The 17,776-nt window shown below is 41.0% G+C and overlaps 1 protein-coding gene across 1 annotated transcript in view; it reads left to right on the top strand.

The window, feature by feature from the left end:
- Window positions 1–10,485, top strand: part of ITGB8 (integrin subunit beta 8) — a 67,534-nt gene extending 57,049 nt beyond the window's left edge. Inside the window, exons 12-14 of the mRNA XM_067562095.1 lie at window positions 2,702–2,805; window positions 4,291–4,454; window positions 4,549–10,485. Of these exons, the coding sequence (XP_067418196.1) occupies window positions 2,702–2,805; window positions 4,291–4,454; window positions 4,549–4,671 (391 nt within the window). The 3' untranslated portion in view covers window positions 4,672–10,485. The remainder of the gene's footprint in view (window positions 1–2,701; window positions 2,806–4,290; window positions 4,455–4,548) is intronic.
- Window positions 10,486–17,776: the final 7,291 nt, after the last annotated feature.

Genomic DNA, 17,776 nt, shown 5'->3' with positions numbered 1-17,776 from the left:
TTATGCTTACTTTCCTTCTTCTTGATCAAATCCCTCTGACTCGTCTCCAGGATCCTTCTGCTCTGTCAAGCTGATTGCTGCTGTTGCTTTCTGTTGTCTACTCCTTCTCTTCGGGCCATCAATCCAGCCAGCTCTCTGCTTTATACAATTTTCTGACCCTTTCAGATTGGTTGCTTTCTTAATGTCAATCAACAGCATCTTCCCCACCCACAGTGATATTATTTTCAACTAATCAGCTGTCCAATATGCTATTTAGCTTTATTTGTTTACTTCAAACTTGGAACTCCTTTGGATTCTCCTTCCTACCTATTGGCCCCTCCCTGCAGGTATTAGGAGATTATTTCACCCCAGTTGCCCTTTCTGCTAGTGGTCAGTTTCTTAACAGCCCCATTTTGTTTCTCTCTCTCCGTTAGCATGACATCATTCGCTACTATTACAGATTTCTAGCTAAACTTGCTCTATACTATCATTATGTTATTATACAAACATTACATTATTTATCGAAAGCCTTAAACTTAAAACTAACTATCTCTATTCATGCCTAATCATTATGATTCTGTCACCATCTTTGTTATTTAAATCAGAACAGATAAAATCCATGCTGTTTTTCACCCTCTTTCTGCTTGCTTTTTCAGCTGTGTGGCTAAATGCTGTCTCTGGTGCTGCTTTCCTTATGTGGACTAAAGCAGCTTTAAAAATCTCTTATATCATTAAGGGAACAGTGTTGTTTTGGGAACAGAGTAATAAAGGAGGGTAGTATATACGTTATTTGTTATTCTAAATACATAATCTACAGGGGTTGCCGGGAAGTTCATCTTTGAGTTTTAAGCTGGGGATACTTAGGGTGACTAATTCTGTTCCCATATGTAAAGAAGTAGAAAGGAATTGTCCTGCTACCATGCTTACCCTTGCAGAGAGTCTAGTCACAGTACCTGCTCTTGTGCTCTCTCCCCAAATAGGACAAGGAAGAATGAGCCTGGAGACAAAGGGCTAGTCTACAGTCAAAACACTACAGCAACACAGCTGCACTGCTGTAGCATTTGAGTGTAGACACTACCTACACTGACAGGAGGGATTCTTCCATCAGTGTAGGTACTCCACCTCCCTGAGAAGCAGTAGAATTCTTCTGTCAACCTAGCCTGCCTGCACAAGGACTTAGGTCAACTAAACTAAACTACTCGGGGAGTGTGGAGTTTTCATAGCCCTGAGTGACATAGTTATGCTGACCTAATTTTCTAGTGTAGATCAGACCTCAGCCAGGTGTCTCTTCCTCCCCACTAGCCAGCAGAGCTGGGCTAACAAGGGAGAATGCATTCTCCACCCTTTCAAAGATTGCAGCAAGGACTACATGTGCCAGAAGGCTTTTGCCAGTCTCTTAGGCACAATGCTTCCAAAGCTCCTGCTGGAATGTTGCATCTTTCTGCAATCCCCGTTGTGGGCAATTTAATCCTTAATCTAAACAAGTAACAATAAAATAATTGTTATTCATCAGTTGAATTCTGAGCTGTTTAGTGTACATACTGCTGGAGGTAAATGCCAGACCATGTCTGAAAAAGTGAATGCTAAGACTTGGCAGAATGATCTGAAAATAGAATATCTGGATTAGGCTCATTGAAAGTCAAAGAGTGCCTGTGCCTTTGAAAAATCTATGTCAACTTAATTTAAAAGAAACATTAATGATATTTGTTTTCTGTAGTCCTTTAAAGTTCAGTTCTATTCTGAAAGTAGTAATAAAAATGGCACCATCTACTCCGTGTTTGTATTCAGAGTCTGCTCTGTTGCTATTTAGAGACAATAAGTTGTTTGTTACTTTACCTCTGTAGGCAATGTAGACCCTTCTCTTCAGAGAAGGTGCTCATGTCTACTCTTTCTAATGTAAATTCCTAAAGAATTCCATTTGCAAGGCTTCCCTTGAATTATTCCTGTGCATCCTGTTGAACATAGTGAGAATGTGATATAAGGAGGAAATAAGTGGAATGCAGGATTGTTATTACTAGTGATGCATGAAAGGAAAGAACCTACCTTTTGTTTTAGCAACTCATGCTGAGTTTGTGGGTCTGATAGTTAACGAAACCACACAATAGATTCTGTGCTGCACCTCCTTAGATGTACAGCATGAAAGGTGTAATCCAGGGCCAGAGGGAGGTGGCTTTGAGCCAGCATCTGTCTATTTTACTTCACTACTTTTCACCAAATAATTTTGAAAAATGTCATTGGGCTAAAGTAGAGAGACCAGGTGGGAGAGGTAATATCTTTTATTGGACCAACATTTTTTTTGTGAGAGAGACACGCTTTCGAGCTACACAGAGCTCTTCTTCAGGTCACTCTGTCTCTGCTAGTTCTGTGTAACTCAAAAGCGTGTCTTTCTCACCAACAGAAGTCGATCCAATAAAAGATACTGCCTCCCCCACCTTGTCTCTCTAATATCCTGGGACCAGCTTGGCTACAACAACACTGCAAACAAAGTGTTAAAAAAATATATATATATAATATGTATATTTTGAGGGGGGGGGGGGGGAAAGGGGGAAAGGGAGAGGATCATTTCCCAAAGTTAATAAATAAATACTTCAGTATTTTTATAGCAACAGGCGAACACTATTTGAAAACAATAATTATTCTGTTGATTTAATCTTTAAAGTAAAATGCAATAAAGTTATAGTATAAGGGTGGCTAAGTGATATATTTATATTTTTATTTTCAGGAATTGTGTTCAGTGTCATCATTCTAACAATGCATCGCAAACTACACGTGACCACTGCAAAACTTCATGTGCTTATATGGTGCATTTTATTGATCCAGCATCACGTATGTAAAAACCTAGCTTTCCCTAATCACTTTAATAAAAGGGTGAAAACTGCCAGAATTCATAGTGAAATTCACCCCACTATAGAAGACCTGCTCAACACTAAGCATCACTTAAGAACCATTTAGTTCTTTAAAATTGGGTGTAAGAGGTGTATAGGACTTGGTACAGGCCCTCTGCGTTGGGGTGAATTTTTCCCCTTGGTTAACAGTTGATAAATTGTTAAATGTCAGAAAGTCTACACTCTTTACTCCCCACAGTGCCTTCCTCGACCCTGCAAAATGCAATACATCTTGATGTGTTATTTTGTAACAAATGAAATCTGGTATCATCCTACTTAGATATTCATATGACTGATGTATTTAACAATTAAGTATAACATTCCTTGCTCTAGTTAGCATTTATGTTCTCCTTCAAGAGTAGATTGTGTTTGTTTGAAGAAAGTTTATGTTTTGCTTCAGGGAAAATGAAAGATAAATAATAACAGGAAATGTGATTGGCAAGCATTGCTAAGTCAGATTTCCCAGCTCCTTACGAAGTTGCATCCAATAATGAATCCTGCCTCAGTAATGTTTAAAGAAAGATTTACTGAAATCTGTTATGGTATCCGAATGTTTTACTACTACTCATATGTGAACATTATTTCACATTATGATAGCTGAACAAATGAAGTAGAACGAATAGCTTAATGAAACATTTGAATTTCCCTTTAAGTGTACACAGCAGTAAGGTTATGAGGGTGTGTAAAAATAATTCTCTATTAGTAAACACATCCAAAGCCCAATCAAGTGACAGGGCCCAAATTACAAAGGAAAATACGTATATGTAATCACTTTTTGTTAGTTAACAGCTTTATGTAGATGTTTTGTTTTAAAGGGGCATATAAAAGTGACAGTCATTCTATTTGGGATTTATGAGAAGGATCTGCAGATTTTTAATACCATTAGAGGCCAGGACTACTGAGAGAAGAAGCTTGGACCAGTGAATAGGGCATTGGCCTGGGGGTCAGGAGACCTGGTTCTATTCCTGACTTTGCTACTGACCATCTGTGTGACCTTGAGACAGCCCCAAGTTTGGGTTTTACCTTCCACCCTTTGTCTTGTCTGTTTAATCTGTAAGCTCTTTGGGGCCAGAGACTGTCTGTTACTATGTGTTCTGTGGTGCCTAACGCAATGGAGATTTGATTTTAGTTGGGACCTCTAGGTGCTACTGTAATGTAAAAATTAAAAAAAAAAAAAAGACCATATATCTGGATCTTCCTAGTTGGAATTGGCAACCTGAATATATGCCATATGCATATGGCGACCTGAATAATTATTCCTTCTTCATTAAATACTTTAACAAATACAATCTTTTGGGTTTATTTTAGGAATTTAGTTAGTGAAGCTATGTTAAATTAATGTACAGTGTTAAATTCAAACTTGTTTAATGGATGGCCCTTAGCAATATTGTAGGCTTTACACTTTTTTGTTTTCCTTTTATTGCAGAATGTTTCTCTGACCCAAGCTACTTCAGAATCTTTTTCATAATTTTTATAGTTACATTTCTGATTGGGTTACTTAGTGTACTTATCATAAGGCAGATAATTCTACAGTGGAATAGCAATAAAGTTAAGTCTTCAGCAGATTACAGAGTATCTGCAACAAAGAAGGTAATTGATTTAAGAGAAAATCATATTTGGTACTTTTTTGTTGTTGCATATAAGCGTTAGCTATTTGCTGATTACTTGTATTTTCTCCTTCAAGGATAAGATGTTTTTGCCTACTGTTTGTACGAGAACAGTAACATACCGACGTGACAAACCAGAAGAAATAAATATCGACATCAGCAAGTTACAATTAAATGAAACTTTCAAGTGTGAGTTCTGAATACTGTTTTCTGCAAATCTCTATTCCCATCATTTTCCTATTTTAAAAAAGCGATCTTATTTTTACTGTGTAAGAGTCTTGACTGATGCTGTTCGTTTTTGTGGCATGCGTTTTTTGAATACTGTAACAAACCAACATGTAAGCGTAGCCACATAATGTGACTATGTTTGTAGTTATGGCTGCTGTATTTTTTTGAAAGAGAAATGTGCATTACTACTGTTCAAGACCTTTAGTGTTGGTGTAGCACTTTAATGTAAAATAATTTATTAGTTATGGCATAGAATGTAGATATGAACAGGGGTGACAAAGCACTGATCTCACTTTACATGTAGCTAGTATGATGTGTGTTGTGGAAATGGGAAAAACTGTGATTAAAATATTAACATTCCTGTACATTATGGCAATAGATGGAGCTATTGGAGTACTTGTACATGTAGAAATGATACTTCTTAAAACGTTTATGGTTCTCCTTTCAATTTTCCACTAATCTTGTCTACTTTGATATCTGTTTATCTTCTCATAGTTACTTACCAAAAATGACTGTATTAATGAGTGCTTAGTTACTACTGGTATTTTTAAAAATCTACAAATTATAACCTCACTTAAACAGGATTCATTCTCCATAGGTGATGAAATGTATACATTTTTAGTATTTCCTTTGTTCCAAAATAGAGGCTTTTATACATATTTTAAGATACATGAAAACTTAGTCAATATAAAAAAGGGGGATGGTTTCTTGTGTGGTTTTGTTTTTTGTTTCAGCTGGTTGGAATACTCTACATAATAATTAAACACACTGGCTAAATTCATCTCTGGTGTTTGGTAAGAGGAGCTGCATTGAAGTCAGTTGAGTTACACTAGGGCTGCATTTGGTCTGCTAGCTACATATCAGTGTTTTGCCAAATAAGGGCTCTCTTCTTGTTAAATATCTGATGTGCCTGATTTTTCAAGATCTGCTACTTTTTAGCTGAGAGAATCAGTTTGCATGAATTCCTTATTTAACCATCTAAATTGTTGTTGCTGTGCATTGGGATATGAATCCTGTAGGATGAAGGTATAAACTTCAAAAGAAGGAAAAGAATACAGAAAAAAGGGGAGGAATTTTCCCATGAGAACAAGTTAGTTGAATTGACTAATATAGATTCAAATTCTGCCTTCAGAAGTGGGTAAGACCCTTCCTAGATTCAATGGGACCAATATGGATGCATCTGAGGGCAGAATTTATACCACAGACTAAATTGTGCAAAAGATACTCCACTTCTCCATAAAAAAAACTTTGCAGTGATGGAGGCTGTCTTCTTATTGCTATATGCCATATAAAGTGCACAGCCAGTTGTCCTACTGGTTTGTTTTATATTGTCATAAAGTTAGGAAGTCCTGGTAACTCTCTTTGAAATATGCACTAAAATCTAGTTGGCAAAAATTCTCTGAGATGACATATGTTATCAGTGGTAAATATTGATACTCAATATTGATTTGTGCCTATTGCAGAGAATATTCACTGAAACAAAGGGAGAAATTTCTTTATTTTTTTTATTTTTTTATTTTTTTAAAGAATAGTAGAATCCTTGATAAACATTGAGATATTTATAAGAAAGGAGAAAATGAATTCTCCCATTTCTGCATTCCATCTGTACAGATAATTCTCACCGAAATCCATTAGAGATGTACATGTGAAAGAAACGCAGGATTTGGAATAGATAATCCGCTTTTTGGCATGTGTTTCATACATAGTATTCCATAATACATTGATCAAATGGAGGATTGAAAAAGAAATCCTACAGAGACTGCAGTTCAAAATCTCCATTGCCATTGTTCTAAAAGCTCTCGATATCAATGGTAGTCACTACATACTTCCCCCTAATGAGCCATCTTTTTAACTCCTCTATTGAATATTTCTATGGCACACATCACAGTAGTATCTGAGCTTCAGTTCAGACAGCTTAAAAATGTCTCGCTAGAAATTGGAATACATTACAACTTACTTTAGTTGTATTAGTGATAACCTTCATTTTTATTTCTTAATTATAGATTATTGAAAAATATCCTATAGTGAATCATTTGAACTTTATAATATATTTAACTTGAATTATTTTTCTTTATGCTGCACAGTGTGGGACTCAGTTCTCCCATGGAAGTTAATGGGATGGTTACCATTGACTTTACTGGGAACAGAGTTAAAGGCCCATGAGAAGTAAACATACTTAAAAATGCTCTGATCACTACTTCTTAGAGAGGAGGAAACAGGATACAGTCTGGATATCGGTTTCATTTAACTGAAAGATTTCATGTGCTTCACAAAAGATGTGACCGTGTTCTTTAAATAATGGAACGTGATTTTTAACCTAATTCTCTTGGAATGAAATATTCATTTCACAAGATAATAACCCTTAAGACAGCATACAGTTAAGTGATATAATTGGGACTGTTTAAAATCAGTTCTCTTCATTGTTGACAAGAGTCAATTTATGGAACAGAAGTGGAGTTGGGGACTTCACATACTGGAGGGAAAGGGGTCTTTATGGTAACATTTCTTCCCTACCCCCAAAATACATCCTATTGCTGCTTCTCTCCTCCTATTGCACTTTGTTGGAACTCCAACTGTACTCAAATGGGACATGGCCATCAGAACAGCTGCTCATGCATCACATCTTCCACTCAAGTCAGTGGAATTTGTACCGTAAATTTCATTGTAAGCTGCTGCTGTCCTAAGTAGTTGTAACCCCCTCTTTCATTGCGTTAATGTACTATGGAGAGGTTATGAGTGGGCTACTGAGAAAAAATGAGCAGCTAGCAATGCAGAAGGCCAAGAGCTAAACTTCAGAAGGCCTAATGGGGAGGTCAGACAGAACAAGATGGTTAAGACAGTACCTGATTCATCATGGATGGCTGCCATGCGTGAGAAACTGTGACTTTACCTGCTAGCCGTTCCTCTCTGCCACTTGCCCTGCTTTTCAGACAAGATGGTGCAGAAGAGGAATGACCCAACAAAAGCCTCACAATGTTGAGGATCTGTACTCCCATGTGCACATGACCTTAAATGAGAAAGCACTTAGCCCATAATTCACAAGAGATTTGATCAGCACTTATGGTACTGTGGCTATGCTTTGTGTAGCAGTTAGTGTGTGATATTTTATAAACAAGTTAGTTCTACCGAGTTCCTATCATGATTTCTTCTCTCTATATCGTGTCTCTAAAGGTACTCACTCCGAACAAAAAATTATATAATTTGGCCTCAACCAAAATCACTACTGGCTTATTGGAGAAAATTAGGCCCACTAAAAAAATGAAACAAATGTCAAATAATTTGACATTCGGCCAGCTCCAAAATCTGGGACACTTCATTAAAGAAATACACACAGGCACCATATTTGTATTGTTAACTGATCATTTTGGGATTTTATTTTATTGTGTTTTACTTTATGCTCCACAAACCCAATATTTACATGAGCTTCTGCAGAAAAATTGTTGGTCCTTGTTTAAAAATCTGTATGGATGGTTTAATCCTCCTAGTTCTAAACTAGATACTGGAGTGTAGAGAGGACTGACGCCTATTCATCTCTTAACTACTTGTTTATGTATGTTTCAGAAATGACAGGTGTTTCTGCACTAAAAAATGTACACGTTACTTCTGATTTAAAAAAACCCACCGACACTGAGTCACTCTAATTCTATGAATTACTTCCAAGCTCTATGAATACATTAATTATAATGTCACAAACGAGTATGGGGAAATGGTTTGTTCATTCAGAAAATGTGCACATGATGTATGTGGAATTTTCATTGTGCCATATTGAAATACTCTCATATATTCACAAGAAGTATTTAAAGTGGACCTTAAAAGAAACAGTATTTGTGTAGCCATACTTGTTTTATCAATTATTAGAATTGCATTAATTTTTTTCAGTGTGATGGCATGAAAATCTCCTATGTGAAGTATGGGGTTGTATTGTATTAGGAGAAATGATTTTCTGTAGCTGGTGATTGTGACTGTGTTCTTAACTATGGCAGTGAGCCTGTGAAACTTGCTTTCAGGCAACACCTTCTCTTCCAACTAGCCGCACTGGGTTTCATGATGCCCTTTATGGCACAGCTCGGGGTTGAATGATGTGCAGAAATGTACTGCTGTAGCAGAAGCTTGAGGGGGCAAAGTGTCTAAAGCAGGCAGAAGGCATCCAAGAGCTTTGGGCAGCAAGGTTTGTCCACAGTCCTTGAAGAGAGTGCAGTATCCATCCTCTGGGCCCAACCTGCTCTGCTAGCCACTGCAGGAAGCCGTGCCCCTTCCCATGCACTTTGAAGAAGCTAGACTGGCAGAGGCACTAACAAGGTATTTATTCCTTGTGCCTCGTAGAGTGTAAGGACCATTTTGCACTCAGCCTCTGTATAGATGAGGAAGCAGTTTGCACCCTCTGGGCCTAACACCGCTCCCTGGTGTAAACACAAAGGGCAGTATTGGTAACTGACTAAGAAGGACTGCTTGTGCTAAGGTTGTAGGTCTGGACCCCAGAGTCTTCAATAAAAGCCCACTGAAATCAGTGGGAATCCTTTCGTTCATTTTAGTGGGCTTTAGAGCAGGCCCTAAGTAAGCAGTACCATTCGCAGTTAGAAAAATGCACTTCTGAAAGATCTATCTGCTTTGATTTTCACTTGGAACTGCCCAGGTGTGGTTTTATTGATCAATCAATTTTATTGATTGACTGATAAATACAGTGAGTGTAGTGAATCAAGGCTGAATGACACGCACACGGTCCAGTCAAATTAGAAATTAAACATATCCATAACATTTACACCATGGATTTGAAATATAAAAATAAGACTTACATGGTAAGCAATAATGAAGCAGTAGTTAGGAAGAACGCAGCTGTTTTAGCGTAGCCCTGTTCTTGCTCCATACCCAGAGTTCTGAAGAAGTCAAGGGGAATTTGAGTGTATACTGATGTATATGATGTGTCAAACCAGTGCCATTGCACAGAGTGCAAGCCAGCTTAGAATTAGATCCAGTAAATTTTAAATTTGTTCAAGATGATTCTTTCTGAAAATAAATGTCCAGTAAGTTCTTTTGCTTTAGAAATGCCTCTTCAGCTACCATTTCCTCTTTGTTTTATTTTTCTGTTGCACACTCCTAAAACAAGGTACCTACTTAGGTAAAAATGAGTAAAATGTCTGGCATCTGTTGAGGTGAGTTGAAATCCTGTCCCAATTCAAGTCAATGGGCGCTTTCACTGGGCCACAGCTTCACATCAGTTACCTGTATTTTTTTTTCTGTTTGCAAACACATTAGTTTTAGACACATTCACTGTGCTGAGATCTATTTCACACTTACTACTACTGTTTTAAAAAAATAAAACTACTTTAAAGTGTCTCATTTAGCAAAGGCGTGACAAAATTATTATTAGTATAATATGGAGGTTATCTTCATGTTTAACATGTACTGTCCTTTGTAAAAAGAGTATATAAATATATAATGATTGATACATAGAAAATTTTAGGAAGGGAAGCAGGTTTTTTAATAAATTTGTAGCTCTTATTGTTCATTTCCAGCTTGAAATTACATTTTAAAAAATAAATCACTACTTTAAATTTGTCTGAAAATGTACTGACTATTTTGTTTAAAATAATATGCTTTTGTAGCTGTGTATTCATTTCAGTTGACTACTAACTTCAATTTTGATATATTTATTAATGAGTTGACACTGTAGTATACTGTGAGATGTTTATTTTTCTATCAGAGCTGTAACAGCTATGACATAGCATTAAGTTAATGCAGCATTATTGTTTTTGCTCTCTAAAAAAATAAAATCAGTATTTCATCCATGTGGAATGTCGTGTTTTGTAATACACTTATTGTATTTTATCACTGATGCTTTAAAAAAAAAGTTTGGTTATCCTTACTGTAACACTTGCATTAGGAATATAAAGGTAGCTCATTAGGCTGTGGGAATATGCTAAGGAAAGAGGAGTTTGCTTAGAAATGTCTATGATGGAGTAGGACTGTATAAAGAGTGCTGGACCAAAATTTCAAGAAGCACATTTGTTAGGATTAGGTAAACATATGAAAGCATATGATGGTTTAGCCACTGTCTGATAGTGTAGATAGCAGTTTATCAACAGACTTATGGGCAGCATTGAGCATGTTGGAGTAGTATCTGACTCCCTCAAATCAGGTCCTTTGGGCATGTCTACACGGCATCTGGAAGTGAGCCTTTCTGACTTGTGCTCTAAAAATAGCTGTGTAGACAGGGTTAGGCTGGCACTCAGACTCTCAATCACCAACTCCTCCACCCACTCCCTAGTCTCAATCTCCAGCCTGAGCTGCAAGGTCTACACATGTATTTTTAGAGCACTAATATGAGCTCCAGTGGCATTAGTCTGTGGACCTGGGCTGGGAAGCTCGCTAGCAGATGCAGTGTAGACATGCCCTTTGAAGCATTGCTGAGACACCACTTAGTAGACTGTATCTGAACTTCAAAGGATAGCTAAGGTCTTGGAGGCATGGTCTGAATACTAATATGGGGCTAAAAATATCCCTTCTCCCTCTCTACATATCATTCCTACTCTTGGTAAGAATTAGCTTGTTGGGGGTTGGCTTGGAATAGGGGTGTACTTTTGAGCAACATCTTACCCTTGTAGGACACAGTTATGCTGGCCAAAATAGTGTATCTAAATTGTGAAAGGGACCTGCATTTTGTTCTTATGTTGACTCTGGTCATAATAGTTTCCTTACAAAATTCTATGCCAAACTGTTGACATGAAAAGGACTTCAGACATGCTGTGTGTAATGACATTCAAAACGTGCTTTAAGAACATGCCTAATCAATGATAGAGACCGATAGGGGGCCAAGAAAGTCTAAATGAACAGAGCTGTTTCCAAACTTGCACGTAATACGAGACCACCAACATTAGTTTTTGGAGCTCTGTTTTGTTTCACTTAATCACTTCCTAACCCTTTCTCATTCTTTCATCATGACCATAAATTGCTAATACAATTTTCTGGCAAGAACTGTTTTTTGCCTAATTGAAAATTGCACAACTGTGGAGGGACAAGAATTAGCATTCAAGTAAGGGCTGCTGAGTTCATGAGTCAGTACATCACTTACAGGAGCCCTTGGACTCAGCAATGCAAGAGAGAAAACTTGGAAATGACAGCACAAAACAAAAAGAGAGTTTTCTAAATGGTGAGAAAAGGCAAAATGTACCTTTTTTACCACTCTTCTTTTTAAAAATTAGAACGATGACCACAATTTTCATAGTTTTAATGGAAGAGGATGAAGCTGAGGAATTGTCAGAGAGAAAATATGAGCTATAAGAAATAAACATATGCACACACACAGCTAGCAGGTATGTCAAATGCAGTGAATGCTGAGAAATACTAGTTTTTCCATGAATGGATTTGTAAAGAGGAAGTCGATGTCTTCACCCATCAATAGACATGGGGCCCCTTTTTTGCCAATTGCAAGTGAGACCTTTAGAAGTCTGTGTACAGAGTCCTCTGCCCATTAATAACAGTGGTCCTGGCACCAAGCCATGTTGTGCACCTCCTAATCCTCACCCCTGTCGTGGACTGATGGTAAGTGAGCTTTATGAAGCCTTTCTCTATTTTCACATAGGATGTGAAATGCAGCTATTAAACTGGACCATTACACAGTTATTTGTCAACATAGTGATGTTTTTTTGCACCATTATGGCATATAATGTCGTTATTCACATCATTCACCTCTTTGTATAGTCAATGACCTTAATAGAGATTAAGGTAGTTTGGCTACAATCTAATACTATTTGTATTATTTCGCAGATACCCTTGACAAGAAAAAAGCTTTAGTTCAAGCTTGCAGAAGAGTAGGGAAACCTACATTACAGCCTCCAGAGCCTAGGGATGAAAGAGGCCCTGACTTCAACTACTTCTTTGACAATGGTGATGCAGGTGTACTCCCCTATTGTGTAATTTCAGTCGCTGCATGATTCCCATTGTGCTAAGGGCAAGATTTGAGTGAAGATCTGGAGTACATGGTGGCACTGTAGCAACTGAGAAGGGATCAGTAGGAGTCGGGAGGGAGAAAAAGCTGCTTTCAAGTTGAGCATTACTAGTAGACAAGTTCATTTTGAAGGGTGTTGGCGGTTTTTTGTTTGGTTTTGTTGGCGGGGAGGGGTGTCCTTTCGGCCCTATAATAAAAAAAGAACCTTGGAAATACACTCATGGTACCCTGGCTTTACAGCAAAACATTTAAAATTTATGAAGTAAATACAACGTTATATAGAAAATTTGCCTGCCCTGAAACTGTTTTGAGAGGGTGATAGATAAACCAACACTGGAGCCAGCTCAATAAATAAGATCTGATCCCCGCGGTGGGGAGTAGTTGGTACACAGCACTCACCAACCTCTGAGACCTGGACTCAGGGCAGAGCAAGGCTGCATGGCGAGAGCATGTCTTGTTCCGCTTCAGCTCCTGTGCTGTCCGCTCAGCCCAGATCATCATCTGGCCCTTAAGTATATTCTTGCCTTCAAACCAAGTGACACGACAAACTATGAATATTGTGGTTCTTTAAAGACTCTAGTGAATGGAAATAGAGATACAATAAAACTATTGCCAGAAAAACAAAGTGATCACTCACGTACCAGTTACTGAAGAAATGCTCGCCAATATATTTTTAGACGCAGTCAAATTTTAATTTGCAAGCAGAAACCATGTTACCAGATTTGCCCGTCACCTTGGGGTATGCTTATTTATTAGGGTTACCTTCCGGGGGGAAAGGAGTTGTAATTCTAGTAATGTACTGCTTGCATCATTTGTGTTTTCATATGGAGCTTTTCTTCTCCCTTCTGCAAATCCCCTCCCAATGGAGCTACCCTGCAGGACTTAAGTTTCCCAGGGCTGGGTTCCTCCAACCCCAGATTCAAATAAATACCCACATTTACAGACTAACAGCGCGTGTGAGCAGGCTGGGTTACACAGCCATGTCCAGCTGCCACCCTTATATGGCACATGATTAGCATGTCTCTAGCCTCACTCTCACTCTACTATTGTTCTAGTAGTAACCCCCTTGATGAGCAAATCCCACAGAATTTTTGAGCACTGCAGGGATCTTTAGCTTAGGTAAGAGGAGCGTTGCTGCAGAGCAAAATAGAGAAGCCAAGAACACGCAAGAGTAAACGAAGTTTGGAGAGAGTCTGGCAACCAGCTTGGTTATAAAAGTTATTTTATTGCCAAGTATATAAAATTTATGGTGCTCCTAGTAATAGCCATACAAGGAGAGAAAAACAACCAAACAGTTACAATATTACACAATTTCAGTGGGGGTTTTGGGGAAATTTAGCACAAGTTTGATTACAAAGTCAGGTTTAGAAAGTTATACCTGGACTGAGAAAGAAAGAGATCAAATTAGGTCTGAGAGGGGAAAGTGGGCTTAACCAGAGAAGAGAGAGTTGGGGTCTCACCACTCAGCGCAGCTTGAATCTGTCAAAGGTTCCAAGGAGACAGGCTGTTCAACTTAGGGTCCTGAGCGCTTGAGACAGGCAGAGCCCCCAACGTGATCAGTCAGGAAAAGGGGGAGTCCCAGTGGAACAGATGCAGCTTTTGGATTCAGGCATCAGAACAGAGTTTTGAACTTGGGTAGGGTTTTTGTAGGGAAGAAACAATGGTTCAAGGTAGAACACTAGATTTGTTTATGGGTAAACAATGACTCAAGGAAGTATACCAGAGCTGTGTTGTTTTAGGCGGGACAATATGAACTGATTATTCCTGGCTATGGGCAATGTTCCTTTGAGGGACCTCACAGTGCAACCAGGCAGACTCAGTATTTTGGATATCAATAAGGATCTATGACTAGAATTGGTCTGATAACTGCGGAGCTGGGTGTGTGCAGGCATGGGTTCATTAACATCTGGAACAGAGATCTCATCATGCCGTGCTTCCCTGCTTTGCTGATCCCAGAGTTCAGTGCGGTTCCTGCCTTGGAGTTTGGTTCTTCATTCAGTATGCTAATAGAAATGTTTCCTTGTTCCATCTTTGATGCAAATGAGTCTTTCTATTTTCCATTTGGTGTGCCAATTGAGATGCCTCCTTCTTACATCTTCGATGTAGATGAGGATAGGGGAGTTGCCTTAATCCTGTCACGCTTGTTCGGAAGGGTTTTGGTGAGCCTCCCACTGCCTTTTCATTGCTTTTGGTAAATCCGTCTTTGATCGGTTCTGGTTCAAACAGAGGCTGGGGGGAGGTGGGGTTTCAGATGAGTCAGACAGTAGGGGTTCTTCTTCGAGTGCTTGCTCATGTCCATTCCACTATAGGTATGTGCACACCTCAGTGTATGGTTACCCGGAACTTTTTTCCCCTTAGCAGATCCCGTAGGGCTGGCTCTGGCGCCCCCTGGAGCACCGCGTACATGCTGCGGTATATGAGGTGCTGCCAGCCCTACGCCCCCTCAGTTCCTTCTTTCCGCCTGTGACGGTTGCTGGAACTAGCCTTGCTCGCAGCAAGTACTATTCCCCTTCTTTGGACTTGTTTGTTCTGTGCTTAGTTTAAGTTAGTTAAGTAGTTGTTAAGTGTAATTAGAGATCAGGCAGTCCTGGCTGGGCTTAAAGCCATGTGCCTCCTGCGGGAAGGCCTTCCCACTCAGCGACCCCCACAACAGCTGCCTGAAGTGCTTGGGGGAAGCCCACAGAAAGGATAAGTGCAAGATCTGCAGGGCTTTCAAACCAAGGACTCAAAAAGACAGAGAAATCCAGTTGAAAGCCCTGTTGATGGAGGCAGAGCCTTATATACCGACCTCGATCCCCGGCATGGGAGGCAGTGCAAGCCAGGAGGCAGCACCGGTCGAGGTATGTCAGGTGGCGCTCAGACAGCTCCTGTTCCTGCTCTCAGGCACCGAGGGGTTCACCTGCACCCAGGCAGCACAGAACCTGGTCATCGGAGGAAGGCCCGGCACAGAACCCGGTCATCAGAGGCGGCCCAGAACCCGGTCACTAGAGTCTAACTTGGAACGAAGAGTTCGGGACAGTGCTGAACTCAGTCACTGAAGGCTGCTACAGAGCCACAAGACAAGTGACACTGGAAATTGTCGGTACCGAGACAACGCTCCGGTACTTCGAGCTCTTCGGAGCGTGACCCTGCTCGTCGGCACCACTCACAGCAACGGAGGCAGTTCTCATCCTCTTCCAGATTGGAGGCGTCAAGGGGGTGTTCCCCGGCACGGAGAGGTGCCCATGACCCAGGATAGACACGATACCACAGGTCCAGGGCCTCTGATTCCAGCTCGAGTGGCCCTCCCAGTCCACGAAGGGGTCCTTAAGATTGTGAAGGCCCTGTCGCAAACCCCTTCCTCGGTCACCCTGACATCAAAGGCAGCCGAGAAGAAATATTACATCCCCGTGTACATTTGAGTGTTTGAGTATTTGTTCACCCAACCCGCCCCGGGAACCCAGGTAGTAGATGCTGCGAACCAGCGGGATAGGCAAGGTCAACAAGGGTCAACTCCCAAGAACAAGGACAATAAGAAGCTAGACTTGTTTGGCTAGATTTATTCAACGGCAAGTCTGGAGTTTAGGATTGCCAACCAGCATGCTCTCCTGGGCATGTAAAATTTCAACCTGTGAGACTCTCCCAGACGGTTCTCCCAGGACCAGGCCGCAGACTTTAATACTATCGTGGAGGAGGGTACTGTGGGAGCTAGAGCAGCGCTCCAGATGTCCTGGGACGCTGATTACTTGGCAGGCAGAGCTATTTCTTCGCCATTTCTATGCTAACGTGCTCGTGGCCGCAGTCCTTGGGGCTGTCCCAGGAGGTGCAGCAGTCCATCTAGGACTTCCCCTTTGATGGGTCGGCCTTATTTTCGAACCAGATTGATGAGAAGTTACACAGTCTGAAAGACTCTAGGGTCACGCTTCGTTCCCTGGGCCTTTACATGCCCCAGTTTTCTAGGCGTCAGTCACGCCCCCAGGCACAGTAGCAGCCAAGGTCTCAGCCCAGACCTTTCCAACCCTATAGACACTGGGACAGAAATAAGGGGTTTAGAAGAAGAAATCAGCCCCCTAGCTTGTCCTCAGCCGCCCAGCAAGGGCCCCCCAGAAGGTTGGGCAACCAAATGAAACTATTTTGATGGTGCGCCCAAGGGTGGCGCCCCGACTGCTCTCCTGGATCCGCCTCGCCCCTTCCTAAACAGACTAAGGCCCTTCTACCCCGAATGGGCCAAAATCACTTTGGACCATTCGGTTCTTAGGGTAGTCTCGGGGGGCTATGCCCTACAGTTTACGTCTACCCCCCCCAACAACCCTCCTCCTACGTCCCTCTTCAGGGACCCCTCTCATGAGCAACTCCTCTTACAGGAGGTGGACACCCTCCTCAACCTCGGAGTGGTGGAAACGGTCCCTCAAGGCAGAAAGGGAAAAGGGTGCTATTTGAGGTACTTCCTCATCCTCAAGGCGAAGGGGAGTCAGAGACCCATATTAGGCCTGCATCGTCTAAACAAATATGTCAAAAGACTCAAATTTCACATGGTCTCCCTAGCCTCCATAATCCCTTCCCTGGACCCAGGAGACTGGTATGCCGCCCTCAACCTCAAGGACGCATACTTTCATATATCTATCCTCCCCAGTCACAGGTGTTTCCTTTGCTTCATGGTGGCTGGCTCCCACTACCAGTTTACGGCCCTGCCCCTTGGCCTATCTTCGGCTCTGAGGGTGTTCAACAAGTGCATGGCAGTAGTGGCTGCCCACCTAAGACGAAAGGGTGTGCAAATTTTTCCTTACCTGGACGATTGGTTGATCAGAGGCAGGTCCAGGCCTCAAGTGCAGGACAGTGTGACCCTCACTTGCTCCATGTGCCACAGTCTGGGGCTTCTCATAAACAAACAGAAATCCACATTAACCCCAGTACAATGAATAGAGTTCATTGGGGCTACCCTGGACGTTTCCCAGGCCAGAGTCTTCCTGCCTCAGCCACATTTCGAGGCGATGGTCTTTATCATCTCCCAGCTGCACTGATGCCCAACAACAACAGCCAGGCACTGCCTGCAGCTGTTAGCTTACACGGCGTCCTCCATGTATGTAGTGAGACTCGCTCGTCTGAGACTCAGACCGCTTCAGGCATGGTTAGCCTCAGTATATGTTCCGAGC

Source organism: Emydura macquarii, unplaced genomic scaffold, assembly GCF_026122565.2.
Source record: "Emydura macquarii macquarii isolate MOO-44397 ecotype Brisbane River unplaced genomic scaffold, CSIRO-AGI_Emac_v2 contig_2422, whole genome shotgun sequence".
Classification (NCBI taxonomy): domain Eukaryota; kingdom Metazoa; phylum Chordata; order Testudines; family Chelidae; genus Emydura; species Emydura macquarii.
The sequence above is the reverse complement of the archived record's forward strand: the minus strand, read 5'-3'. Positions and strand labels throughout refer to the sequence as shown.